A 25,843-nucleotide genomic window follows, 5' to 3' on the forward strand; every position below is an offset into this window, starting at 1 on the left:
TTTCTAGATCTTTCCACTGTGCATGCACAGGGCATAGAAGACCGCACAGAAAGACGGCAGCTGGGCTCTCATGTCAGGGGTCAGGGTACTCATAGTCCACCTTGCTCTGGGCTGCGTGCGCCCCAGGCCCACCTAGACCCCGCGGCCAGGGCGGTCACTGAAGCTGCCGGAGCCCCGCCCCCACGGCCGCTACCGCACTTCCCGTCTCTTGTCCACTGCCAAGTCTCCTGCGGTCCTTGCCCAAGGTCCAGAATCCACACCTGGCCTGTGGCTCCCAGCTGTCACGGGCCTCTGGTGCAACACCCGGTGGGGGTCAGCTGCCTACCCCCCCACCCAGGCCAGCACCGACTTGGGCGTCGGAAGGTTTGGTCCTTCTCTGCCCGCCACTGCACCCCCTTCCCCACGGGCTCCCTCTGTCCCCTCGCAGGAGCACGCCCCGCCCAGTTCCTCCTGAATCTCTCTTTACGTGGTCGTTATGCTCCAGGCCCGATTAGGGGTGACACCGCCAGTGGCCCCCGTGGGCCTGGATGCTTCAGCTCGGAGAAGGGGCAGCTCAAGTGCCACGCTGGGCACAGGAGCTCATGGCTGGCAGCAATTCTTTCAGAAGTTTCTCATCAGGCACCTGGGCCCTGTCCATCCCCCCTCCAGGGCAGGGGCCGCGTCCAGGGCAGATCCCGGAACCCACAGGGCCGGGCGGGCTGGGGCTCGGGACCATGCTGTGTCTGCCCGTGCCCACACCTTGACAGGGGTCCTCAGGGCTGAGGAGAAATGAGATGACCTAAAGGAGTGACCTCAGCGTGGCAGGGGGGAGGGGGCAGCCCCTCTTCCTGAGCAAGGGACCCCAGGGCCCAAGGCAGGGTCACAGGAACCCCCCTCCCGATCCAGGTCAGGGGAGCAGCCCACGGGGACCGGAGTGGTGGGCTGGGGCACATCGGGGCTCGCGGGGGCTCGTGAGGTCTCGGCGGCCATTCTGTCGAGGGAAGATGCTCTCCGCCGCAGGCACTGACGGTCGCCAGGCCTGGCTGCCGGGCCTGCACTGCCCCCTGGTGGGCGCTGGTGCCATGACACGGCTCTGGGAGAGGCGTGTGTGCCCTAGTCTCAGGCAGCCTTCCCAAGGGGCGCCTGGTCAGCGCAGGGCCACCCACCAAGCCAAGGGGCCCAGGCGCGATGTCTGCAGGCGCCTCAGCTGCCCTCTGCCGCTGCTGCGCCGTCCCGGAGTGGCAGGCTTCCCGGCACTCACCTTGTCGGGGTGAAGACGCCGAAGTCACTGCTGAAGCTGGGCTCGCAGGCTCCGTCGGGGCCTCCTGGGGAACGAGGGGCGTGGGGGGTCATCCTCAGGACTGGGGCTCCCGGGGTGTCCAGGCCGGCACGTGCCCCAAAGCTCACGTGCCGTGAGCCCCCCATGTCACAGGCCCTCAGAGAGCCGCCAACCAACCTGCCCTGTGACGCATGCCACTCGCGCCCAGTGACAAGAGGGCAGGGATGAGGGGCTGCGGGTGCAGGCGCCCAAGGCCTCAGCCACACCCTGTACTCGGCACCCCTGCCCGGCCTCCCTGGCCCGCCCTCCTTGGCATTCCCCACGACACTCATGTCCAAATGACCCTTCCCGCAGGCAGCACTAAGTCTGGAGGCTTCGGAACAAGCTGCCCAGCACCCTGACAGGCTGGTCCCGTTAGCTCTCCACCTGGGGACACACGCCCCCATCTGGGAGCAGCAGGGACTGTTCCTCTTAGAAATCAGGTCTTAAAAGTGGGGAGTGGGGGGAAGGGGCTCGAGAGAGCACTAAGGGCTGAGCTTGAAGGGTCCACCTCCACACTGCATGTCCCCTGGGCGCGACCCCAAGTGCTGAGCCAGGAGTATCCCTCGAGGACAAATGGGTCTGCCTCGCCCTCCAGTAAAAACCCCAGAGCCAAAGTGGGGGGCGGGTGGAGGTGTGTGGGGGATGAGCACTAATGGGGAAGGCACAGACCTCTGAAGCCTGCACGAGCGTCACAGCGCCCCTGCAGCGCCCACACGTGGGCAGAGCTGCCACACCGGTCCCGTCTGTGCCCGAGAGCCTGGCCAGGTGGGCGGAGAGGCCTTATAGACACGCTCGGGCTCGGCACCTGCCGCGGCTGGGAAGGGCCCGAAACTCCCCTCTGCACCGTGGCGGGTTCAGGCATGACCGGCCAGACACATGGGGGCAGAGGCGGAGCAAGGCTGGGGGGGCCTGTCCCGGGGCAAGACAGGAAGTCAGCAGCCCATGCTGTGACCTCGGGATCCAGGCCACGACCCCTGAGGGGGCCAGAGGGGAGCAGGAACCCTGAGAGAGGAGGAACACAGCACTGTTCTCCCCCGCAGGCACACACACACACACACACACACACACACACACACACACACACTCGTGCACACACGCACACCAAGTGGGGAAGGGCCGGAAGTCCCATGTGTGTGGCTTGCAGCGCCACAGAGCTGGAACCCCCGATGAGGGGGACCAGGGTGGGGGTCCTGCCTTCGTCTGGGGAGTTGAGTGGGCACCAGGGTCACAGTGGGAAGAGGAAGAGGGTGTCCGGGGAGAGCTGACCAGTGAACTCGGCTGGCCTGAGGCCGGCTCCTTCTCCTGGCCCCCGGCAGCCTGGCGGTGTCTGTGAGTGGGCAGAGGTGGAGTCTGAGGAGCCGCTGGTGGCCCTGGGAACCAGCAGGAAGCGACAGACTGTTTACGAGGCAGTAAAGTGGGAGCCAAGCTGCCAGAGAGCGCCCAGCAAGACGAGCTAAAAAAGGAAGTTGGCTGCATTGGCCGGGAATCGAACCCGGGCCTCCCGCGTGGCAGGCGAGAATTCTACCACTGAACCACCAATGCTGCTGCTGCCATGAGCGCTTGTGCCGTGGCCTTGACCACAGGGTGGCGGCTGCTTGTGGCCATGGGAGCAGGTGGGGCTGGGGCTCGGGGCCGCCAATGGCTCTTCTTGTTTAAAGGCAGAACTCACGAGGCAGCAAGTTTCCTAACACACAGGGACTGTTTAAAGGGGCACAGCCGGGGAGTGTCAGCCCCTCCAGAAGCTGTGTGACCCTCGGCACCCATGAATCCGTCAGAGGAACCTGCAGTCAGCCCGCCCCCCCTCTCTCCTGCTCAGCCTCTGCTTTCCGACTCTGAGCTAAGACACACATTTTTAGGTCAGCATAAAATATTCAAAACGCTGCATGCTGTGACTTATCAGCCTCAGACAAAGCAAAAACCACACCCTGGAGCACCCTTCAAGAAGCAAAAGCAGCCGAATGTGGAGTGTGGAACTGTGCCCTGGGATGATCTCCCAGGCTGCCCGGCGGGGGAGAGGGGTTGGAGACAGGCCCCTTCCTAGCTATCTTTGACTTTCCAAGTTTTCTAGGAGAACAAAACAAACAAAAAGACAGAAGCTAGGAAGGTAAGAGGACACTCAGGGAAGGCTCACAAAATACAGCTGCGATTCAGGAGCTGCCAAAAAGTCTGGCTGCTGCATTGGCCGGGAATCGAACCCGGGCCTCCCGCGTGGCAGGCGAGAATTCTACCACTGAACCACCAATGCTCCAGCTGAGAGCGGCTCAGCCTCCAGCGGTTTTGCTGCTGAGGCTCCTAGTCCTGAAGGCTGGGCTGTAACCTGACACCCACAGCCACAAGGCCGACAGGGAAGCTTCTAGATGCTGTCCAGAGCTGAAGACAGAAAGGAGGGCCGGGAGCAAGGCTCTGGAAATTCCTCGCCTCTGTGGGCAGGTCCAGGCTGATGTGGCAGAGGAGAGCGTGGCCCGCCCCCTGGCTAATCACTGCCTTGGTCGGTCGGGAGGTGCCAGGGAAAAAGAGAGTTCTAGAAGGTACTCTGGGTCAAATTCCAGACCCTAATCAGTGTGACGGCTTCCCTTCCCATTAGGGATCAACGAGAGGGGAGAGGGCGTTGCTGAGTTCATCTGCTGTGTCGAGGGGGTCCCCTGGCGGTGCTTCTGTGCGTGTGCCTGTGTCCGCGTGCTGTGTGTATCTGTGCATGACCCATGTGCATGGAAACATGTGTCTGCACGTGTGTGTCTGTGTCTCTGTGTGTGTGTGTGGGCCCATGTGTTTGCATGTATGAGATCATGTGCCTGTGTCTCTGTGTACGTGAGCGTGTGTGCATGTGTGTGGGTTCATGTGTACGCGTGAATCTGTGGCTGTGTGCGTTTGCATGCATGAGTCTGTGTGTGAGTCCGTGTGTGTATCTCTACATGAGACTAGGAGCCTCAGCAGCAAAACCGCTGGAGGCTGAGCCGCTCTCAGCTGGAGCATTGGTGGTTCAGTGGTAGAATTCTCGCCTGCCACGCGGGAGGCCCGGGTTCGATTCCCGGCCAATGCAGCAGCCAGACTTTTTGGCAGCTCCTGAATCGCAGCTGTATTTTGTGAGCCTTCCCTGAGTGTGGGCATGTGTGTGGGCCCGTGTGCAGGACTCGCCCCCAGATGGAGGGGAGCAGCTTCTGGGTGATGCTTCAGGGACACCCCCGCCTGTGTTCCTACTGGGCCCCGAATCTCAAGAACAACTGCGCTGGCAGCTGAGCCCGACAAGGATTCAGAAAGGCCTCGGGGAAGCCGCGGGGTCAGGATGCTGGGTCTCGCCTCCCCCTCAGTTCCTCCCTGGGCTGGACTCCAAGGCCTGAGTCGCAGTGACTCACCACCGGCTGGCCCCGCTGGCTTTGCAGGGGTGTCGTCGGGGTTGGATTCCGCCTGCTTCGGTGCCCCTAGCCTGGGCTCATCGGGTTCGTCGTCCTCGGGGGTGATCAGCTTCATGAGGCTCTGATTGCACACGTTGGCTGCTTCTTTGATACCTGTGAGCACTGAGGTAAGGAGCAGCCTGCCACAGGCCTGGGGAGCTCAGAGCTGGGGGCCAGGGTCTCCCCCACGCCCCGAGAGGTGCTGACTCCTTCCCAGAGGGCCCTTCCTGGCTCTCTCCCACCCTGAGCCCCCCTGTGCCCTGTGGGTGGGGAGATCCCGGAAGGGCCCTTTGGGAAGGCCTGGGACCCCCAGATCTCTGCATCCAGGAGGGGTGTGCACCTGGGGAGTCAATGCTAGTCCCTGGGGGCATGCTGGACCCCAAGGGAGTCCCCAAACCCCCGCCGGGGGCAAGGATACTTTTCTTGCGGTCGTCGTAGGCCAGGCAGGGCAGCACGGCGGTGAGGACCCCCGAGGAGTAGGGGAGCATGGCCCGGCCAGCCAGCTGGATGAACTCGCGCATCCAGCACATGGCCGTCAGCTGGATCAGGTCGTCTGCGGGAGGAAGCGGGGTCCGAGCGGGCTGGAGGACGGGGTACAGCCCCGAAGGCGCCCTCCCTCTCTTAGCCTGCTGCCCACTCCCCATCCGGCAGGGTATGGTGCCAGCCTTGGGGGCCCCTGGCTAGGACTTGCTCCCCACAGCCGTGTCCCTTGGAACCCCGCTGAGGGCGCCCAAGATGAGCGAGCAGCGTCCCTGCTGCCCCGGGGACGGGGCCCACGGTCAGGCCTGAGGGAGGCCCCGAGTCCCCCCATCTGTTACCGGGGGACATGATGCAGCCTGGCCGCGTTCAGTACCAGCTGCCCTGGAGCCCAGGGTCTCCCCTGCCAGGGGATGCCGGGGGTCGCCTTGGGTGTGGCGGGAAGGGGCGCTTTGTTCTTTAAAGATGGCAGATTTGGGGAAGGGTCGTGGGTATTTTTTTCTGCAGGTGCCCCCAGATCCGCTTGGGCAGCCCTGCGGGAGACTGACCCACAAGGGTGCTGCGGGATGCGCTGAGTAGGCTGGCGGTAGGATGGCCACTACGGCTCGTGATCCCACCCAGCCTCAGCGACACGCCCAGTCAACTGGCCACACTGGCCACAGCGGCGGCGGGGAGGGGACGCTCACCCGTGGTCTGGCAGTGGATGACCAGGATGTTGGCCATCTCGGCGAACTTGACGCTGGAGGGGTTCTTCTTGATCTCCTTCAGAAGCTCCCCCAGCACCACTTCACACCTACGGAGACGCAGGCTGGGGTGAGGGGTGCTCCCAGAGGAGGCGCCAAGTCGGGGTGAGGAGGGAGTGCTCCCAGAGGAGGCACCGAGTCGGGGTGAGGGGTGCTCCCAGAGGAGGCGCCGAGTCGGGGTGCGGGTCAGCGGGGCCAGGAGAAGAGGGGGTTCCTGTCTGGGGTGGGTCTGTGTGTGCGCTGCCCCTGCGCCCTCACATTTTCCGGATCTCTTTGCCATTGTCGCCCAGGATCTGGAAGAGTCCGTCCAGGATCTCGGGCAGGTAGTCCAGCAGGTTGATGTCCGGCACGGACTCCAGCACCTGGATCTGTCGGGAGGCCACAGGAGGGGCCGTCGGGCCGGGTGCGGGGGCTGAGGACTCACAGGCGCAGGGGAAGGGGAGGCTGGAAGGATGGGACGCCTGAGGGGGCCGCTGGAGGGGCTGAGGCACCAGGGCCTCCATAGGGGGCGCAGATGGCTTGGGGGACATACGGGCGGGGTACTGGCTGCCAGAGGGACCCCAGGGAGGCCCCAGCAGCCACCCGCAGGGAGCCGGGCACGGGGCAGTGGCTCACCCAAGAGATGATGAACTGCCGCGCGTACTGGTTGTTGGAGTAGACCCGCTCCCGCAGCAGGGGGATGAAGCCCACCAGGTCAAACTTGCTACTCTCCGTCACGATGTCCTGCAGAGCGTGCACAGACACAGCTGCCCCCGGGCCACCGTGGACAGGGCAGAGTTGTCGGGGAGGGGGCAGCCCCCTCTTGCCGGCCAGGGCAGTGGGGGCAGGGGGTGCATACTCCACCCCCCGCAACTCTGCCTGGGCCATGGGCGGGGAGGAGGACTGGCCGGGCCGTGCAGGGGGGAGGCCGGTACCTTCAGCAGCCGGTCCAGAAGCTCCGATCCGCTCTTCACGTTGGGGTCTGGGTCGGCAGCCAGCTACGGAGGCACAGAGCCGGGAACACGGCGTGACCGTCACAGTCAGCACATGAGGAAGGCGCCCAGCGTGGACCCCCAGCCCGGGTGTGTGGGGGTCTCGGGAAGCTGAGCAGAGGCTCTGGTGAGGGGTGGGGGTTTGGGAGGCGCTGAGGGCACCTGGGCAGAACAAGAGCAGCCTCTGTCCCCCACCTGCTCAGGGACGCCGGGACCCAGCCACTGGCCTGCCTTGGGGGCTCTCAATCTGGACACTGGGGGGCATCCTTTCTGCTCTCGGGGCTCGGGGGCAATGAGGCCAGCTGGGGGGCCACGTGAGGCCCCGAAAGGCTCAGGGTCGGGGGTCGGCTGTTCCTCAGGATGGCTCTGAGGGAGGGGGCGAGTGCTCCCAAGTCCCCCGCTTCCCTCCCGTGGGGGACTGACCCCGTCACCCAAAGAACCGGATAGGAGGGGACGGAGAGCAGACGAAAACCCGAGCAAGAAGGTGCGAGAAGAGCGGGGCGGGCGTGCCCGGGGCCTGGGTGCCGGGAGCAGGGCGCTGGGGGCAGAGGGGCGCGCGGCCTGGGACCGGGGTGCACCTTGCTGAGCCCGTCGAAGAGCACGTTGAAGTGCGGCAGCACGGCGCCGCGCGCCACCTTGACGATGTTGTAGAGCGCCTCGCAGGCGTAGTAGCGCAGGCGGCTGTCCGAGTCCCCCAGGCACGTCAGCACCGGCTCCACCAGCTCCTTCAGGTACAGCTCCGAGTCCTGCGGGCCAGGGGAAGCGGCTCAGCCCCCGCGGACCCGGCCCTGGGCCGGGGGCTCGGGCGGGCTGGGCGCCCCGGTGCGCACCTTGCCCAGCGCGATGGAGCAGGCGGCCAGGCCGATGAGGCCCCCCTTGCGGCTGTGGGGGTGCTGGGACAGCGCGAACTCCTGCGACAGGGTCTGGATCACGTGCTTGATCTGCAGCGCATTGTTCTGGGCCACGAACTCCCGGACCAGCCTGGAGAGGGGGAAGCGGGGTGTCAGGGGGCTCGGGGGGTGGGGGCTGCTCATTCCTGGGGAGTCCCAGCGGGGGGTCCCAGATGCCTGCTCACCCGTTTCCACGCGCCCCACCTGCCTTCAGCCGGCACAGGACCTGGGTCTGTGATTTCCAGCAACAGTGTCAGCCGCGGGGGGGCCCCCGTGAACACACCCGGTGCCGCATGGCGGAAGGCCCCCAGGCGAGAAAGGCCACCCCCCAAAGACCGGGAAGCCACGGGAAAGGCGACCTTTGAGGTGCTCCTGTGAGGACCCCCAGCGGGACCACTGGCTGGGTGGGGGCAAAAACTGGCTGCAGAGGGAGGCGGCGGGGGGACTTTCTCAGAGGACTGGAAAACTGAAGAAGGGAGGAAGGGGGGCCGAGGTGGGACCCTGAGGGAGGAGGAGAGCAAGGGAGCCCCTCGGCTCAGAGCCCAGTCTCGGCTTCGGAGCCCAGCGGGCCCCTCTTTGCCACAAGCAGCGCTATCACAGGAACGACCCCACAGGCACAGCTGGACTTTTGCCAGGTAAGGGTCGCGGGTGAGGACAGTAAGGGTCGCGGGTGAGGACAGTAAGGGTCGCGGGTGAGGAGAGTGAGGGTGGCGGGTGAGGAGAGCGAGAGTCCCGGGTGAGGAGAGTGAGGGTTTTGGGTGAGGAGAGTGAGGGTTGCGGGAGAGAGTGAGGGTCTTGAGGGTCGCGGGTGAGGAGAGTGAGGGTCGCGGGTGAGGAGAGTGAGGGTCGCAGGTGAGGAGAGTGAGGGTCTCGAGAGTCACGGGTGAGGAGAGTGAGGGTCGTGGGTGAGGAGAGCGAGGGTCTCGGGTGAGGAGAGTGAGGGTCTCAAGGGTCACGGGTGAGGAGAGTGAGGGTCGTGGGTGAGGAGAGCGAGGGTCGCGGGTAAGGGGAGTGAGGGTCGTGGGTGAGGAGAGTGAAGGTCTCGAGGGTCGCGGGTGAGGAGAGTGCAGGGCAGTTGGTCAGGGGCTGCTCTCAGAAGTGGGATGGGAGCAGCTGTGGGGAGGCGGTGAGGGGAGCAGGGTCGTGAGGGGTGTGGGCAGCCTGGCGGGGTGGGGGCCCGGAGAATCCAATCGTGGTCAGGCGCGGCCCTGACCCGAGCCCCGGGCTCACTGGGGAGACAGGCGCTTCAGGAGAGGGGGACCGTGCGGGTGGCCCTGCTGCAGGCACCTGCCCGTGCCGTGGGCCGCGCCGTGGGCCGTGTCCCGAGGACAGTCCAAGGCGGAAGAGGCACCTTTCTGTGGTGACGGTCCGAGAGGCTGGGGGGCTGCGCCCGCATGTCAGAGGGACGCTTCCCACGGGCTTGGCTCCTAAGCACAGACGTGGGGACAGAGGGGCTCCGGGCAGGCGTCCCTGTCCCTGCCCTGGGACGGCTCCAGAGCCTGAGGCGCAGCAGGGTGGTACGACATCACTGAACTGCACAAACCAGCCAGGCGAGGCCCAGGATCTTCTAGAACTCCCTGATGATGACGGGGGCAGCACCCAGACAAGAAGTGACAAATGGGCCAGCAGTGACTGTGCATTGGTGGTTCAGTGGTAGAATTCTCGCCTGCCACGCGGGAGGCCCGGGTTCGATTCCCGGCCAATGCAACTGCTTTTTTGCCTCCCCCTGGCTCAGTTCCCCTCAAAGGCCCCCCCCCCCCGCCCCCCGACTGCTAGGAGGGAGCCCGGTCCTCTGCCATCCCCCAGGACCACGAGACACCTGGAGAGGCACTCAGGCTGTGGGACAAGCCCCCTGCACCTTTCACTGGGAAGGGGACGCGTGAGGTGCCTCAGCCCCGGACAGTCCCGGGAAGCAAGCTGGGGTGACACCCGTGGACGGACACAGTTCAGCTCACACGTGCGGGTGTGCGGGGAGGACCCACACAGCAGAGGGGAGGAAGCGGCCCCGAGTCCCAACATGCTTCCTGCCACTGCTCCTGCCAAGCGCAGGCCTGGCCTTCATCCCTCCCTGTCCTGAGGTCCCCCGGCAACCTCGCGTCTCTCTCTGCTCCCTTCTCTCGCATCCCTCCCCTGCCCGCGGTGGCAGCTTGGCCAGTCCCTCTCCTGTGAATCAGCACAGACCTGGGCAGGACTGGGCTGAAAGGGAGCCGTTCACACCCTCCCGCAGCAGCAGCATTGGTGGTTCAGTGGTAGAATTCTCGCCTGCCACGCGGGAGGCCCGGGTTCGATTCCCGGCCAATGCAACAGCAGAACTTTTTTCAAAGCCAGACTGACCCTGACATCTCAGGCTGCCCAAAAGCTTGGAAAGGGAAACATCCTGTGTCTAATCTGGACCTTTACAGACCTTTGGTGAGAAAGGTTCAGTCCCCCAATTTCCATAGGCACAGACCCTGAGTCTCCTCGTTCCTGAGGAGACCGGGAGGTGGGGACACGCCAGTCACACAGTGTTCCTCCTCCCGGGAACCCTAGCGCTGTGGGACCAAGTTCCCGTCTGGGACAAGCCTGGTCAGCACTGAAGGCACTTCAGAGGCAGCCGCAGCATGGCTGTCCCCACGTACCACGTCTCAGGTCAGACAGTCCCACCCGCCGGCAAGAGTAGGCACGGGGCCCAGTCCCTGTCCCTGAGGGGGTCTCAGTGGGAGCGAAGGTGGCAGGCCCAGCACTTTGTGCAAAGCAGTGACAACAGCTTGGCGGGCAGGGCAACAGGGATGGCGGCCAGGGTGCTCATGAAGGGGGCGTGCCAGAGGGATGCTGAGGGGTGTGTAGGAGTTCGTTCCGAAGCCATGTAGGGTGAGGCAGCCAGACCAAGGGAGTAGTAGGACCAGGGGCTCCAAGGCCACCACAGAACCGGTCATTGCCACCTTCTCAGCATGAAGATCTGAGGGGTGGGGGGGGGTCGGTTGTTCCCCAGCACATGCACCTCCCGTGGAGCTGACCAGGCCCTCACCCAAAACTGGAACCACCCCAGGGAACAAGCCCCGTCCCACGGTCGCGGGGGTTTGAAGCCCCGACCTTCCCTCTGCTCCCTCCACAACAGGGTCAGCTCAGGAACCTCAGGCCCCACCTGAGGGGAACAGAAACCCCCAGTCCTGTCAGAGGGGCGGGAATCCCCAGTCCTGTGGGAGGAGCGGGGACCCCCTGTCCTGTCAGAGGAGCGGGAACCCCCAGCCCCATCAGAGGAGGCCGGGAACCCCCAGTCCCGTCAGAGGCAGCCTCGCCCCTCCCCCCACTCCATGAAGGCAGAAACCCCCAGGCCTGAGTGTCCCTGAGGTGGGCCACTGCTCTGTGTCATGGCCCAATGGCAACTGTAAGAGGAGTTTGGTGCTGCGACCCCAAAGTCACCGCAGCCTTTGCTCCTGCACCCTTGTGCCACATGGCAAGGGCCACGCAAGAGCCCAGCCACCCGGTGGTGGAGATTTCTGTGATCGTGGAGGAGGTGGCCACAAGGGCTTATGGTGACAGACAACAACCTTCACTGTTTCACTGTCTTTACAGAAGATGTGAGGATACACTCCCCCCACCCCCACCCCCCCACTGCTCACTGGGCCCCACACGGGCTCACTTGGCCCTGCACAGGCTGCCCCTCCCCCGCCCCCACACACTGGGCCCCACACAGACCCCCACCCCAACCCCCGCACACACCCATGGGGCCCTGCACATGCCCGCCTGTCACAGTCTCTGAGCAAAGTCAAGCTCTGAGCCTGGGGCTGGTTCCAGGCAGGGGGACGACAGAGCCCGTGTCCTGTTCCGCCCGGGAACTTCCATGGACTTGGGCTGTGGCCTGAATATCTTGGAGGGACAAACACCCCGGGCCATCTGTGATGGCTGTGGAGCTGGGAGCCTCCCACCCTTCCTGGTCCTGTCCTGCTCTCCTCCCTCCTCCCCTTCCTCTTTCTCCCCTCCCCTCCTGCCACCAATGGGGAAAGTGCCACCTCTGCCTGAGGCCAGAGACCTGAGGCAAGCCTGCGGCCACGGAGCCTGAACAGACCTGGACACACTCTGATCAGGGGCGTCATTGTGACCCCATGTGGTGTAAACACTGAACATGGATGTTACCAAGGAAACTGATGTGTGAGCCAGAGTCATGCCAACCTGGTACAACTGGGGGGTTCTGGGAAGTGCCAAAGGCCACATGACACACCAGAGCAAGTAACCCAGGAGTGGCCTACAGGAGCCCCCCTCTTACAGGAGCCCCTCTTATAGGAGCCCCCTTTACAGGAGCCCCGTCTTACAGGAGCCCCTCTTATAGGACCCCCTTGTCACAGGAGCTCCTCCCCCCAAGACCCTCTCTAGGCCCTGGTGACTCACTTTCTGTGTCTGCAGAGCTGAGGCCCAGGCTTGTCTCGGGGATGACATCACACTGCACGTGGCCCGGGGCATGGCCCTTTCCACACAGTGAAGAAACAGGCCCCGAGAGAGCCCATTCCTGCTTGCACCACGGGCTGTGGCGCCCCAGCCACAGAGGCAATCACAGAGGCCGCAGGAGAGGTGTGAGCACCAAGATGTGGGGAACCAAGGAGCCATGTCCCAGCTGGGGACAGGGCAGATGGCCCCTGGGCCCCCCACCTCCAATTCCTTGGAAGTCTGAGCGTCCCCCATGAAACTTCTCAACTTACAACACCCCGTGATCCCAGCCAGGCCAGACCAGGCCCAGCCTCTGGCCGTGGGGCGGCCGGCCTGGACCCCCTGCATGAAGCCATCTGTTGAGGGTCCCGCTGCGCGTACAGAGCCGAGCAGGCTGCAGTCTCGTCCACGTCCGCCCACATTCTCAGAGACAATGTTTCCTTCAAGGAGCTACCCCCGAAGAGCCACGGCCAGAGACGGTGCGGGGCAAGGTGCTCTCCGTGCACGCAGCCGCCGGGCCTGCTCCCACCCCACGCACACTCCCTCCGTCCCGCCCGGTGTGACCCGAGTAGAGAGCCAGGGAATGCCCTGAGCACCGCTGGGTGAGGGGGCTGAAAAGTATAAAACACACAACACAAAGCATCCCCCAACAAAGAACCAGGTCAAGTGCAGCAGCTACGTCTCATCTGATCTGAGGGGCCCGAACCCAGGGGGCTCAGGCCACACATCCACCCCGGGCTCTGGAGTCCTTGGGGTGCGTGCGGGGAGGACCCCCATTTGCTGGATCTCACGCTCGAAGTTCAGGAGTGCTGGCGATGGGGCATCACGCTCGTTCCTGCTCACCGTGGAGGGCTGGGGGCTCCAGCACATCTGTCAGAGCACCCCCGACTGGGTCCAAGAGCCCCTGCAGAGGGCGGCCCACCAGACCGGAAATGGCCACTCTGACCGCTTTGCCTACACGCTAGAGACCAAAGATCAAGGCCTGCGGGCGCCCATGGCGGCATCAGAATAGCACATGGGGCCAGAGGGTCTGACCACGCACATTCACCTTCAGGTTCCGCTCGAGACTGGGGGGGCTGGGGTGACACCCAGTCCTGCTCAGGGGCTCTCCTTGCCTGTGCTCACGAGTGACTCATGGCCATGCTCAGGACTGTATGTGGTGCCAGGATTTGAGCTGGGTTTGCAGCCACTATGGCCACATGCAAAGCACACGCCTGCCCTCTGGGCCATCTCTCTGGTCCCTCTGTCCTAGCCCCTTTCACTGTGGGGAGCCAAACCCAGCGGTGCTCAGGGCTTACTCCTGGCTCTATGCTCAGGGGTTCTCTTGGTGGGACTGGACCACACGGGATGTGGGGGATCGAACCCGAGTCAGCTGTGCTTTCACTCCGGCCCCTCTTTCTCATCGGGAGTTTTGGTCCCTCACAGGAACATCATGCTACCTGGGCTCTGGGCTGAGTGAGGATTTCTGGAAAACCCAGAGTCAGTCAGCATGTGGTAGTCAGCAGGGCCATGTTGAGCCATGGAGAAGGTCAAGACACATTTCCTTTCTGAAATATACATCCCCTTTTTGTCGGGGAAAGCCCTTTGTTGTGATTTCCAAGGAATCCTCTGAGACAGATGAACCCTCCCAGTTCTTCTTCTTTTTATTTTTTTTGCTTTTTGGGTCACACCCGGCGATGCACAGGGGTTACTCCTGGCTCTGCACTCAGGAATTACCCCTGGCGGTGCTCAGGGGACCATATGGGATGCTGGGAATCGAACCTGGGTCGGCTGCGTGCAAGGAAAATGCTTTCCCCGCTGTGCTATTGCTCCAGCCCCTGAACCCTCTCAATTCTTATAATCCAGGTTCCAGCTGCAGAAAGTAGGAAGGCTGACCTCCAGGATATCTGCTTCCTGTCTGCAGCGGGGCCACACCAGCTGGTTCTTGGGGAGCCACATAGATGATGAGTGCAGAGGAGTGGGCGTGTGCAACGGCCAACCAGGAAGCATCTCCTGCCTAGTCATCCCCCTTATGTGTGTCCCCACTCCCCCTAATTCATGACTGTTGAAACCAAGACCCAGCTGTGACTGTACTTGCAGATTAGGCCGAGAAGGAAGATCATTCCTGTTAAAGGGGTTCAGAAGGGCGCAGCCCTGAGCCAAGGGATCGGCAGAGTTTTGGCAAGTTTCTCTACTGCAGTGCAGACAGATGAGTGCCCTGAGCGGCTGTAAACCACCTCGGCGGAGCAGCTCACCCCAGGCACTGCCCCTCAGGAGAGGTAGAAACCAAGTGAAGGGGCACTGCAAACTTTCAAATGCCACAGATCACCCAGGGGGCAGGTCCAAGTGCCCATTCACACGTGTGGGAAGGGACGTTCTTGTCCTAACAGGCTCCCCATGAACCTGCTGGCTGGCCTCCTGGCCACAGCTGGAGGAGCAAAGGCCTTGGGCACAGCGTTCCTTCCCAGCAAAGTGACTGATCCTTGGCTCTGTCAGATGCTGCCAGGCTTCGTGCTGAGGATAAACACACAGGCCCCTACTCTCAGGGGCCCCACAGTTCTGCGGTCCAGGGAATTCTCTGGATTACACAAACCAAGGACAGTGCTGACAGAGTCCCTCTGATCTCACTCTCAGGAGGAGCCTGAATGGGGGCACACGGCCTGGTGGTGCTGGACACACGAGTCTCAGGCCGAGGAAACAGTTGATGATGGTCAATGGCCTCAAGTCGGTAATACCCAGGGACGTGGGGCCACCCGTCATGAGACTTGCTAGCACAAGGGAGCAGCGGCAGAGACAGGTGGAGCTGGATCGGGAGTCGGCAGGTAAACTCTCGCGACAGCTCCTTTCTGACAGGTTGCGCCACACAATCGTTGGAGCACATGCAAAACTGTTTTGTATGTAGAGGTCGAGGTTCAGTCCTCACACTGCACGGTTCCCTGAGCATAGGGGAATGACCCATGAGCACAGAGTTGGGAGTAGCCTCTGAGCACTTCTCGGTGTGCCCCTACCCACCCCAATAATCCCAATGAAACCTTTGCCAACACAATCTGATGTCGAAGCTTCTGAAGGGGAGGCTCACCTCACTCAAACGCAAACTTCCCTTTGAAAATGGAAGAAAAACTTACACCATCTAAGATGTAGGTTCTCAGCTGGGGCGACCTGGTACCTTCCAGGGCCATCTGGCAATGCTTTGAGACTCTATTGATGATGAGAACTGATAGGGTGCTGCAAACACCTAGTGGGTGGAGACCAGGGGCTCCTGGGAATACTACGCTGCCAGGGACAGCCCCCCACAAATAAGAATGGCCAATCCCCAAATGCCAACAGAGCTCAGGTTAAGAAATGCTGGGTCAGGGAATCTACCCAAGGCCAGAGAATCGTGTTACCCCACAGACTAGGTCAGCGCCGTCTAATATAGCACCTGCCACTGGTGATGGAAATGCCCTGAGGTCCGTGAACCACACAGGGCAGCTGAGGGTCACAAGGAATGATCGAACACAAGAATAGAGATGGCACAATGGAAATGGAATCATTGGTTGCTTACTTACTAATTTACAGGTAAACAGCCATCACACTGGACAAGGCAGAGCTATGCCACACATTTACTGACTTCAAGGCTGGCTGTCCACCCAGTTCCACTCCCCAATTCTTTCGAGTCTTCTGAAATCCCCCAACCACTTGGCTTTATCTATGAGAACTGGTTGGGGAAAAGAGTCGAATAATAGCAAATAACAAAACCCAGGCAAACACCTTGGTGTTTTTTTTTTTTTTTTTTACACCGAGAAACAAAATATCAGATCCTTGTTACACATACACACTATTAGGCTGTAGAAGCTAGAACGGTCCAATTAATCCCACTTTCACTTGCCCTGAAGGGAGACAGGATGGAGAAAGGGCAAAAAAGGCCAAGGCTCTGTGCCAACAGATCTCGAGGTTTCAGATCTTGTTTTTCCACGGGGTCACCCAACAATCCCTTTCACATTAGGGAAACTGGATACGGGACGATGTGGCTCATTCTCATTAGCAATTCTCTCCCTCTCTATTTCTCATCTGGAGGAAAGGCTCAGATTTACTGGGTCTGCCGTAGATCTCGGCGAGCTCGTACCACGTGCCGGCTACTTAACTAAGCTCAACACCGTATGTTCGTTCTTCCTGCAGCCCTTTGGGGCATCAGATGGAAGAACCTGGCCCAAATCACACAGCGGGTCAGGGGGCAAAGCTGGCTCCCCCAGATGTCATCTCCAAAGGTCCTGCTCTTGAGCACTGCGCTAAGGGGCTGAAGCCGGGCAGGCGAGCGGGGTCCCGTTCCCACGCGGCCGCTGGCGCGCGGCACCCCCCGCCCCGCTCAGGTGCTTACTTCTCGATCTCCAGCGCGGCCACCTTCCGCTTCTCGTAGAGCTTGTCATTGAGGGCGCGCACGATGTTGGGCGTGAGCGGCGCGAAGTCCTTCTCGGGGTTCATGGTGGCAGCCCGCGGGGAGCTCCCCGGAGCCCCGCGACTCCTCAGCCCGCGGCGAAGCCGGGAGCGCCGGGGCCAGGGAGGTCGGCGGCTCGGCGCTGCCCGCGGCGCCGGCTCATGGACCACCACGTTCCCGGCCGGCCTGCTCCACTCAGCCTCCGCGCGCCGCCTCCGAACCCGGGCCCGGGCCGCCGCCCCCGCGCACCTGTCCCTGCCGCCTAACGGCTCGCGCTTCCCACTCCCGCCCGGCGCCTGCGGTGCTCAAGGGGCAGCGGCCATGTTACTCGGATCATGTGACGCCGCCGCGGCTTCCGCCTTCCGCTGCGGGGGCCGGCCCCCTCCAGCCACGCCCCCTCTAGCCACGCCCACACGCGGACCGCAGGCGGGTTGGGCACGCCTCGACCCCACCCCTAGAGGCCCCGCCCCCTCACTCCTCCCGCCGCCCCATCCTTCCCTAGACCCCGAGGCGGCTTAGACACGTGCCCTTTGGAGTGTGTATCCCCGCAGGTGGTCGCCTTGGCACCTGGTAGGCTTCGGGAGGGCCTCCGTGAGAATTAAGTGACGTCGGGATTCACTTTGTGTAATTTGTTCCCGGCTTACCGATCCCACTGTTCACATTACTTAGTCATGGATTTGGCCTCTTCTGTTTCCCAAATTGGATTAACATCACATAATTAGATCTTTGCCACGGCCTAGCCTCTAGTACTATCTCTTAATATTTTTTCCTCTAATCAGCTCTATAAAAAACTCTTACATTCTTCCATTTGCCTTGCTAGTGCCTAAAACCATGGGTTTGAAGCGTTACACATTTGTCCAAGATGTTCAAATGGATCCTCAGTTGAAATCAGCGCTGGTTGGGCAGGAGAGAGAAAAATCCAGGAAGGGGATTTTTCTGGTTTGCCACCTGGTTTGCCCAACTCCCTTTCAATCCCCAGCGCTCCATAAGGTCTAGAGCACAACTAGGAATGATCTGGAGCATAACGAAGTGGACCATGTGGGATGATGGGGATCAAACCCGGATTGGCTGCATGCAAGGTGAGCGCCCTACTTACTGTCCTCTCTCTGGCTCCACCTGGTGGGGCTTTCATTGCTGGCTGACCCTTGCTGGGCCACACAATCATTGGAGCACATGCAAAACAGTTTTGTGTGTAGAGGCCACTGTTTGCTCCTCTGCAATGCATGGTACCCTGAGCATCGCCAGTAACGACCCACAGGCACAGAGTTGGGAGTAGCCTCTGAGCCCTTCTAGGTGTTCCCCTACCCACCCAACTAATCCCAGTGAAACCTTTGCCAACACAATCTGATGAATGAAGGTGGATGCACTGACAAGCTGAAAACTGGGGGGGACTTAGCTCATCTCCAAAGATGCATCGCATGACCGTTTCTCCTCCTGCCCCGGTGCCACAGACTATGGCTCTGCTCTGCTTTTCCTTCCAGAAGTGCCTCTCAGCAAGCCTCCCTCACTGCCCCCAGCCCGTGGAGCACTGCAGGGCTGAGTTTATAAATAGGAAACAATTTTGTGGCCTCTGTGAGGCCAGAGGGACCCGAGAACCACAGTCAGGAGAAGAGATGGACCCCATCACAAGTCATTTTGGAAAGAGATCCACCCGAGGGTAGGGACTGGGCGGCCGCTCGTCCTGGTGATGGAACACTATGCTTCTCTCTGAGGCTCCCTCTGGGCCTGAGAGCACTTGGGCTCTGGACTCAGTGGCTTTGGGGAGCTTCCCCTATCGGCACTTTGCAGGCTACGACAGAGGGGGAGACGCAGCAGCCAGTGGGGGGTGGGATTCGCTGGAATCATGTGCCAGAGTGCCGACGCCCAAGAGTGTGTGTGGGTGTCTGTGTGGCTCCCCGAGGAAGGGGGATCCTCTGCATGTCCCGAGTGTAGCCTGCTGGTGTTGAGCCGACTCTCTTCTTCAGTATTTTATTCTGGGGGCTTGTCATCTCCGATGTTGCTGGGGACATGTGATGCCAGGAACCCAGCCCAGCTTCCCTACAGAGCACGCGCTCCTGGCCTTTGAGCATCTCCCTGGCCTTCTCAGCTCTCAGGGCCACTTACCATGCTGGGCTTAAAAGTGAAGGGGTGCCCCCCCCCTTCTCCCCTGTTAAACTTCTCCCCAATAGTGCTTGAAGGCCTAAGGCCAGCTCCAGAGGGAAAGACTCATCCTGGGTGCAGGTCTGAGGGTTTCAGAGTCTGTGACACCAGGCTATCAGGGCCAGGCTGTGTAAGGTGTCTGTGGAGGGTGGGTGCAACTCGGGGCCTCATGTCCAGCCTTCCGACCCTCCTCCCTGGGCCCCGTTGGAAGATGATGACCTGGGACTCACTTGCCACCCCAGATGGCAAGTGAGAGGTGGGAGAAAACTCTCTGGAAAGGTCCAGCTCAGCGACCAGGCCAGCAGCAGGAGGTGGAGATGGGAGTTTAGCAGGTTGATGCTGTGGGTGGGGCCAACGCACATGTCCCCTGGGGACATTATGGAGCCACTGGGTGGACCAGCCCTGGGAAAGGCTGGGGAAGCCTCACACTGGGGAGCCTGCCATCCTGATCACTGCCCAGGACAGCAGAGGCAAGGGGGCCTACATGCCTAGCGGGGCTGATCCCAGGGGGCTCCGGCAGATGTGAATTCTAGAGGCTCCAAAATTTTAAAGCCAGGGCCAGAGAGAGGGCAGGGTCCAGTCTGTCCCCGTCACTGCCTATGGTCCCCTGAGCACTGCACCAGGAGTAATTCCTGAGCACAGGGCCAGGAGTGGCCCCCAGTACTGCTGGGTGTGATCACCCCCTCAAATACTCCACAAAAAATCAAACTGACGAAAGCAGACCCTCTGGGGGTGGGTATGGACAGTGTCACCTCCCAGGGTGCTGCTGAGCTGTCTGAGGCCTCTCAGCCCTGTCCGGGGTTTAAGCTGCCGGTCACTTCCCTTCTGAACAGCATCCCTGCGGTGACCCCAATGGATGGTCTTGCAAACAGGAAACGCTTACTTTGGGGCTAGGGTGACAGCTCAAGGGTTAGGTGAGAGCACAAACCTAGCAATAGGGAGACCCTGCCGAAGCATTGGGGGGGGGGGGGTCGCTGCATGCTGGCCCTGCCCCTAGCTCTCCCGCCTGTGACCCTTATCCAGAAAAAGTTCCTTTGGTGCCGGAGATGCAGAAAATGAGAAGGGGCTGTTAGGAAAGTGCTCTCGCCGCTCAGGGGGTGTTCAGGCAATCGTGGCGCAGCCCCCAGAGTTTCTGACCTGGTGTGTCCAGGTTCTGCTGCTGGCCCCGGACCCCTGGGAGCTCACTTCTTAGAGCTGTGTTCTCCCAGGCCTCCTCCCTCTCTACCAGGGAGGGTAGGGATGGGGGACGTGGAAGCAGGGGGAGTCTCGGTCATAGGGGCGTGTGGGCGCGTGTGCAGACCCTAAGCCAGTCCCAAGCAACCTTCACTCCGAAGGCCAGGGTGAGGGTGAGGGGCTGGGCTGGGCTGTGCCCCCTCCCCACCCCACCCTGCCTCCTGCGGAGCTTGCATGGTGCTGCCCTTAAGCAGGAGGGCAGGGGTAGGGGTGCTGGGGAGACCCCATGTGGTGCCGGGGATGGAACCTAACTTGGCCACGTGCAAGGCAGACGCCCTCCCGCTGGATTTTGGCTCTGGTCACTGCTGTTTGGGTTTTCTTAAAACAGGTCCACCAGCCTCCCGGCCTATCTGGCGGAGGGGAAGCGTCTCTGGGTAGAACGGGGTGATTCTCAGCGAGGGGTTGGGGAGCAGGGTTGTCCGTGTGTCAGACTGTCTGGGGTTCAGAGGAGGGAGGTGCTAGGCAGGTGCCCGGTTTCCCTTACTGCCGTCTGGTGGTCGCTGGGAAAAGGGGGACTTAATCGGCTTTTCGAGTATGTGAGCAGAAATCCAACCTGGAGTCAGAACAGGGCAGTGTCTTGGGCCCTTCCAGCCCCCCACAACACCCCACCGGGACTATGTGGTATGCGAGGGGGATCCCGTGTCACAGACAGACCGAGGACAGGCACCTTGGGGGTGGACCGGGAAGCTCAATGCAGAGCGCTGCCCTGTTTGGTGGTTAAACAAGTTTACTGGGAGGACACATGGCAGATGAGGGACCCTGGGTGGGGGCGCCCTAGGGCGTGATGCCCTTCAGGTAGTACACCCACTGCACGCCCGTCTCGTTGCTCTCGCTCGGGGGGCACGACACGATCAGCTTGCTGGTGATGGGGACCTTGCTGCCCGAGGGGTTGCCCTCGAAGGAGATGGCGATGTTGTTGATCTTCTTCGGGCGCATGAACTCGACGGCGCGGATGGAGAAGGCGGGGTGCTCCACGGCGAAGGAGAAGGTCACGGGTTGGTAGAAGATGTTCTTGAAGGGGATGAGGATGTTGTAGCCCGCGCGGATCAGGAAGGGGCCCTGGGGCTTGGGGGGCAGGGCCACGCCGAAGAGGGGGATGACGTACTCCCCGCCCAAGAGCGAGGTCAGCTGCAGGAGGCCCTTGGTCTCCCCCAGGCGGCTGGGCTCGAAGTAGACCTCCACGCTGACCTCCGTGCAGGGTGCTTGTCCCACAGCCTGAGTGCCTCTCCTGGTGTCTGGTGGTCCTGGGGGATGGCAGAGGACCGGGCTCCCTCCTAGCAGTCGGGGGGAAGGGGGGGCCTTTGAGGGGAACTGAGCCAGGGGGAGGCAAAAAAGCAGTTGCATTGGCCGGGAATCGAACCCGGGCCTCCCGCGTGGCAGGCGAGAATTCTACCACTGAACCACCAATGCACAGTCACCGCTGGCCCATTTGTCACTTCTTGTCCGGGTGCTGTCCCCGTCATCATCAGGGAGTTCTAGAAGATCCTGGGCCTCGCCTGGCTGGTTTGTGCAGTTCAGTGATGTCGCACCACCCTGCTGCGCCTCAGGCTCTGGAGCCGTCCCAGGGCAGGGACAGGGACGCCTGCCCGGAGCCCCTCTGTCCCCACGTCTGTGCTTAGGAGCCAAGCCCGTGGGAAGCGTCCCTCTGACATGCGGGTGCAGCCCCCCAGCCTCTCGGACCGTCACCACAGAAAGGTGCCTCTGCCGCCCTGGACTGTCCTCGGGACACGGCCCACGGCGCGGGCAGGTGCCTGCAGCAGGGCCACCCGCACGATCCCCCTCTCCTGAAGCCAAGTGGTTGGGGGATTTCAGAAGACTCGAAAGAATTGGGGAGTGGAACTGGGTGGGCAGCCAGCCTTGAAGTTAGTAAATGTGTGGCATAGCTCTGCCTTGTCCAGTGTGATGGCTGTTTACCTGTAAATTAGTAAGTAAGCAACCAATGATTCCATTTCCATTGTGCCATCTCTATTCTTGTGTTCGATCATTCCTTGTGACCCTCAGCTGCCCTGTGTGGTTCACGGACCTCAGGGCATTTCCATCACCAGTGGCAGGTGCTATATTAGACGGCGCTGACCTAGTCTGTGGGGTAACACGATTCTCTGGCCTTGGGTAGATTCCCTGACCCAGCATTTCTTAACCTGAGCTCTGTTGGCATTTGGGGATTGGCCATTCTTATTTGTGGGGGGCTGTCCCTGGCAGCGTAGTATTCCCAGGAGCCCCTGGTCTCCACCCACTAGGTGTTTGCAGCACCCTATCAGTTCTCATCATCAATAGAGTCTCAAAGCATTGCCAGATGGCCCTGGAAGGTACCAGGTCGCCCCAGCTGAGAACCTACATCTTAGATGGTGTAAGTTTTTCTTCCATTTTCAAAGGGAAGTTTGCGTTTGAGTGAGGTGAGCCTCCCCTTCAGAAGCTTCGACATCAGATTGTGTTGGCAAAGGTTTCATTGGGATTATTGGGGTGGGTAGGGGCACACCGAGAAGTGCTCAGAGGCTACTCCCAACTCTGTGCTCATGGGTCATTCCCCTATGCTCAGGGAACCGTGCAGTGTGAGGACTGAACCTCGACCTCTACATACAAAACAGTTTTGCATGTGCTCCAACGATTGTGTGGCGCAACCTGTCAGAAAGGAGCTGTCGCGAGAGTTTACCTGCCGACTCCCGATCCAGCTCCACCTGTCTCTGCCGCTGCTCCCTTGTGCTAGCAAGTCTCATGACGGGTGGCCCCACGTCCCTGGGTATTACCGACTTGAGGCCATTGACCATCATCAACTGTTTCCTCGGCCTGAGACTCGTGTGTCCAGCACCACCAGGCCGTGTGCCCCCATTCAGGCTCCTCCTGAGAGTGAGATCAGAGGGACTCTGTCAGCACTGTCCTTGGTTTGTGTAATCCAGAGAATTCCCTGGACCGCAGAACTGTGGGGCCCCTGAGAGTAGGGGCCTGTGTGTTTATCCTCAGCACGAAGCCTGGCAGCATCTGACAGAGCCAAGGATCAGTCACTTTGCTGGGAAGGAACGCTGTGCCCAAGGCCTTTGCTCCTCCAGCTGTGGCCAGGAGGCCAGCCAGCAGGTTCATGGGGAGCCTGTTAGGACAAGAACGTCCCTTCCCACACGTGTGAATGGGCACTTGGACCTGCCCCCTGGGTGATCTGTGGCATTTGAAAGTTTGCAGTGCCCCTTCACTTGGTTTCTACCTCTCCTGAGGGGCAGTGCCTGGGGTGAGCTGCTCCGCCGAGGTGGTTTACAGCCGCTCAGGGCACTCATCTGTCTGCACTGCAGTAGAGAAACTTGCCAAAACTCTGCCGATCCCTTGGCTCAGGGCTGCGCCCTTCTGAACCCCTTTAACAGGAATGATCTTCCTTCTCGGCCTAATCTGCAAGTACAGTCACAGCTGGGTCTTGGTTTCAACAGTCATGAATTAGGGGGAGTGGGGACACACATAAGGGGGATGACTAGGCAGGAGATGCTTCCTGGTTGGCCGTTGCACACGCCCACTCCTCTGCACTCATCATCTATGTGGCTCCCCAAGAACCAGCTGGTGTGGCCCCGCTGCAGACAGGAAGCAGATATCCTGGAGGTCAGCCTTCCTACTTTCTGCAGCTGGAACCTGGATTATAAGAATTGAGAGGGTTCAGGGGCTGGAGCAATAGCACAGCGGGGAAAGCATTTTCCTTGCACGCAGCCGACCCAGGTTCGATTCCCAGCATCCCATATGGTCCCCTGAGCACCGCCAGGGGTAATTCCTGAGTGCAGAGCCAGGAGTAACCCCTGTGCATCGCCGGGTGTGACCCAAAAAGCAAAAAAAATAAAAAGAAGAAGAACTGGGAGGGTTCATCTGTCTCAGAGGATTCCTTGGAAATCACAACAAAGGGCTTTCCCCGACAAAAAGGGGATGTATATTTCAGAAAGGAAATGTGTCTTGACCTTCTCCATGGCTCAACATGGCCCTGCTGACTACCACATGCTGACTGACTCTGGGTTTTCCAGAAATCCTCACTCAGCCCAGAGCCCAGGTGGCATGATGTTCCTGTGAGGGACCAAAACTCCCGATGAGAAAGAGGGGCCGGAGTGAAAGCACAGCTGACTCGGGTTCGATCCCATCACATCCCGTGTGGTCCAGTCCCACCAAGAGAACCCCTGAGCACAGAGCCAGGAGTAAGCCCTGAGCACCGCTGGGTGTGGCCCCCCCATAGTGAAAGGGGCTAGGAAGGAGGGACCAGAGAGATGGCCCAGAGGGCAGGCGTGTGCTTTGCATGTGGCCATAGTGGCTGCAAACCCAGCTCAGATCCTGGCACCACATACAGTCCTGAGCATGGCCATGAGTCACTCGTGAGCACAGGCAAGGAGAGCCCCTGAGCAGGACTGGGTGTCACCCCAGCCCCCCCAGTCTCGAGCGGAACCTGAAGGTGAATGTGCGTGGTCAGACCCTCTGGCCCCATGTGCTATTCTGATGCCGCCATGGGCGCCTGCAGGCCTTGATCTTTGGTCTCTAGCGTGTAGGCAAAGCGGTCAGAGTGGCCATTTCCGGTCTGGTGGGCCACCCTCCGCAGGGGCTCTTGGACCCAGTCGGGGGTGCTCTGACAGATGTGCTGGAGCCCCCAGCCCTCCACGGTGAGCAGGAACGAGCGTGATGCCCCATCGCCAGCACTCCTAAACTTCGAGCGTGAGATCCAGCAAATGGGGGTCCCACCTCGCACGCACCCCAAGGACTCCAGAGCCCGGGGTGGATGTGTGGCCTGAGCCCCCTGGGTTCGGGCCCCTCAGATCAGATGAGACGTAGCTGCTGCACTTGACCTGGTTCTTTGTTGGGGGATGCTTTGTGTTGTGTGTTTTATACTTTTCAGCCCCCACACCCAGCGGTGCTCAGGGCATTCCCTGGCTCTCTACTCGGGTCACGCCAGGCAGGACTTGGGGAGTGTGCGTGGGGTGGGAGCAGGCCCGGCGGCTGCGTGCACGGAGAGCGCCTTGCCCCGCACCGTCTCTGGCCGTGGCTCTTCGGGGGTAGCTCCTTGAAGGAAACCTTGTCTCTGAGAATGTGGGCGGACGTGGACGAGACTGCAGCCTGCTCGGGCTCTGTACGCACAGCGGGACCCTCAACAGATGGCTTCGTGCAGGGGTGATGTAGGCAGGTAGGTAGGGAAAGGCCCCTGGCAATGAAACTTAGATCATCAAAGTCTCCGGGGAGGAGAATCCTGAGACTGACCCACCCTGTGGACACAGGAACCGCACCCGATAAGACCTTCAGCAGACCCTGAGGAGGTTGGACCTCTCCCCATGAAGTTCCTCAATTCTGTCAACCTCTCCCTTAATCTGATTAAAATGTGATCCAGCCTAAGGAAGACCCAGCCTCCCTGGTAACCTTAGCAACGGACTTTTACCTGGGAAGAAGCCCCCACGTGGGGGCAGGTTGGAGAAACCCTATAAAGGCCACCTTGAACAAAGGAAGTGCGCGCATATGCTGCCTGAGCCCATGTGCTGCTTGTGCCATGTGGCCGAGCACATGTGTCGCCCGCATCTCCCCCCTTGAGATGTGTACTTTCATGCTTTCGTGTCCAGTGCTAGGATGTGTGTAGGGCTTCCTCCACCCTTGGAGAAGCCCGAGTTCTCTCTTGAGCGCGTTACTCCTACTGGTTTTTCTTTTCCACTTATCCCTTCCTCCCTCCCTCAGAAACCTCTGAATAAAATCTATTTACTTCACTGCTTGTCTACTCCTGAAATTCTTTTCCGCGAGCGAGACAAGAACCCAGTTACCGTGGGTCCCGGGTGTTTGAGGCGGTTGGAGAGAAAGTGACCGTCTTTCTCCTCCCCGCTTCACGAAAGTCACCCGTGGGGCCCACCGACATCAGGGGGTCCTCGCCGGCCGCCCCACGGCCAGAGGCTGGGCCTGGTCTGGCCTGGCTGG

The 25,843-nt window shown here is 61.1% G+C and overlaps 1 protein-coding gene and 6 non-coding genes across 7 annotated transcripts in view; 3 read left to right on the plus strand and 4 right to left on the minus strand.

Moving 5' to 3' along the window:
• VAC14 (VAC14 component of PIKFYVE complex) overlaps nucleotides 1-16,908 on the minus strand; it is a 50,198-nt gene extending 33,290 nt beyond the window's left edge. Inside the window, exons 1-10 of the mRNA XM_004600540.2 lie at nucleotides 16,514-16,908; nucleotides 7,714-7,864; nucleotides 7,462-7,629; nucleotides 6,827-6,889; nucleotides 6,528-6,635; nucleotides 6,171-6,280; nucleotides 5,856-5,962; nucleotides 5,111-5,245; nucleotides 4,654-4,806; nucleotides 1,241-1,304 (exon numbers count right to left, since the gene is read on the minus strand). Coding sequence (XP_004600597.1) covers nucleotides 1,241-1,304; nucleotides 4,654-4,806; nucleotides 5,111-5,245; nucleotides 5,856-5,962; nucleotides 6,171-6,280; nucleotides 6,528-6,635; nucleotides 6,827-6,889; nucleotides 7,462-7,629; nucleotides 7,714-7,864; nucleotides 16,514-16,617 — 1,163 coding nt within the window. The 5' untranslated portion in view covers nucleotides 16,618-16,908. The remainder of the gene's footprint in view (nucleotides 1-1,240; nucleotides 1,305-4,653; nucleotides 4,807-5,110; nucleotides 5,246-5,855; nucleotides 5,963-6,170; nucleotides 6,281-6,527; nucleotides 6,636-6,826; nucleotides 6,890-7,461; nucleotides 7,630-7,713; nucleotides 7,865-16,513) is intronic.
• On the minus strand, nucleotides 2,772-2,842 carry TRNAG-GCC (transfer RNA glycine (anticodon GCC)). Its single transcript has one exon. It is a non-coding gene; the product is annotated as a tRNA-Gly (tRNA).
• TRNAG-GCC (transfer RNA glycine (anticodon GCC)) lies at nucleotides 3,475-3,545 on the minus strand. Its single transcript has one exon. It is a non-coding gene; the product is annotated as a tRNA-Gly (tRNA).
• TRNAG-GCC (transfer RNA glycine (anticodon GCC)) lies at nucleotides 4,270-4,340 on the plus strand. Its single transcript has one exon. It is a non-coding gene; the product is annotated as a tRNA-Gly (tRNA).
• Nucleotides 9,410-9,480, plus strand: TRNAG-GCC (transfer RNA glycine (anticodon GCC)). The gene has a single exon. It is a non-coding gene; the product is annotated as a tRNA-Gly (tRNA).
• TRNAG-GCC (transfer RNA glycine (anticodon GCC)) lies at nucleotides 10,006-10,076 on the plus strand. Its single transcript has one exon. It is a non-coding gene; the product is annotated as a tRNA-Gly (tRNA).
• Nucleotides 16,909-21,281: 4,373 nt separating the features above from the next.
• TRNAG-GCC (transfer RNA glycine (anticodon GCC)) lies at nucleotides 21,282-21,352 on the minus strand. Its single transcript has one exon. It is a non-coding gene; the product is annotated as a tRNA-Gly (tRNA).
• Nucleotides 21,353-25,843: the final 4,491 nt, after the last annotated feature.

This window comes from Sorex araneus, chromosome 8 (genome assembly GCF_027595985.1).
Source record: "Sorex araneus isolate mSorAra2 chromosome 8, mSorAra2.pri, whole genome shotgun sequence".
Taxonomy (NCBI): domain Eukaryota; kingdom Metazoa; phylum Chordata; class Mammalia; order Eulipotyphla; family Soricidae; genus Sorex; species Sorex araneus.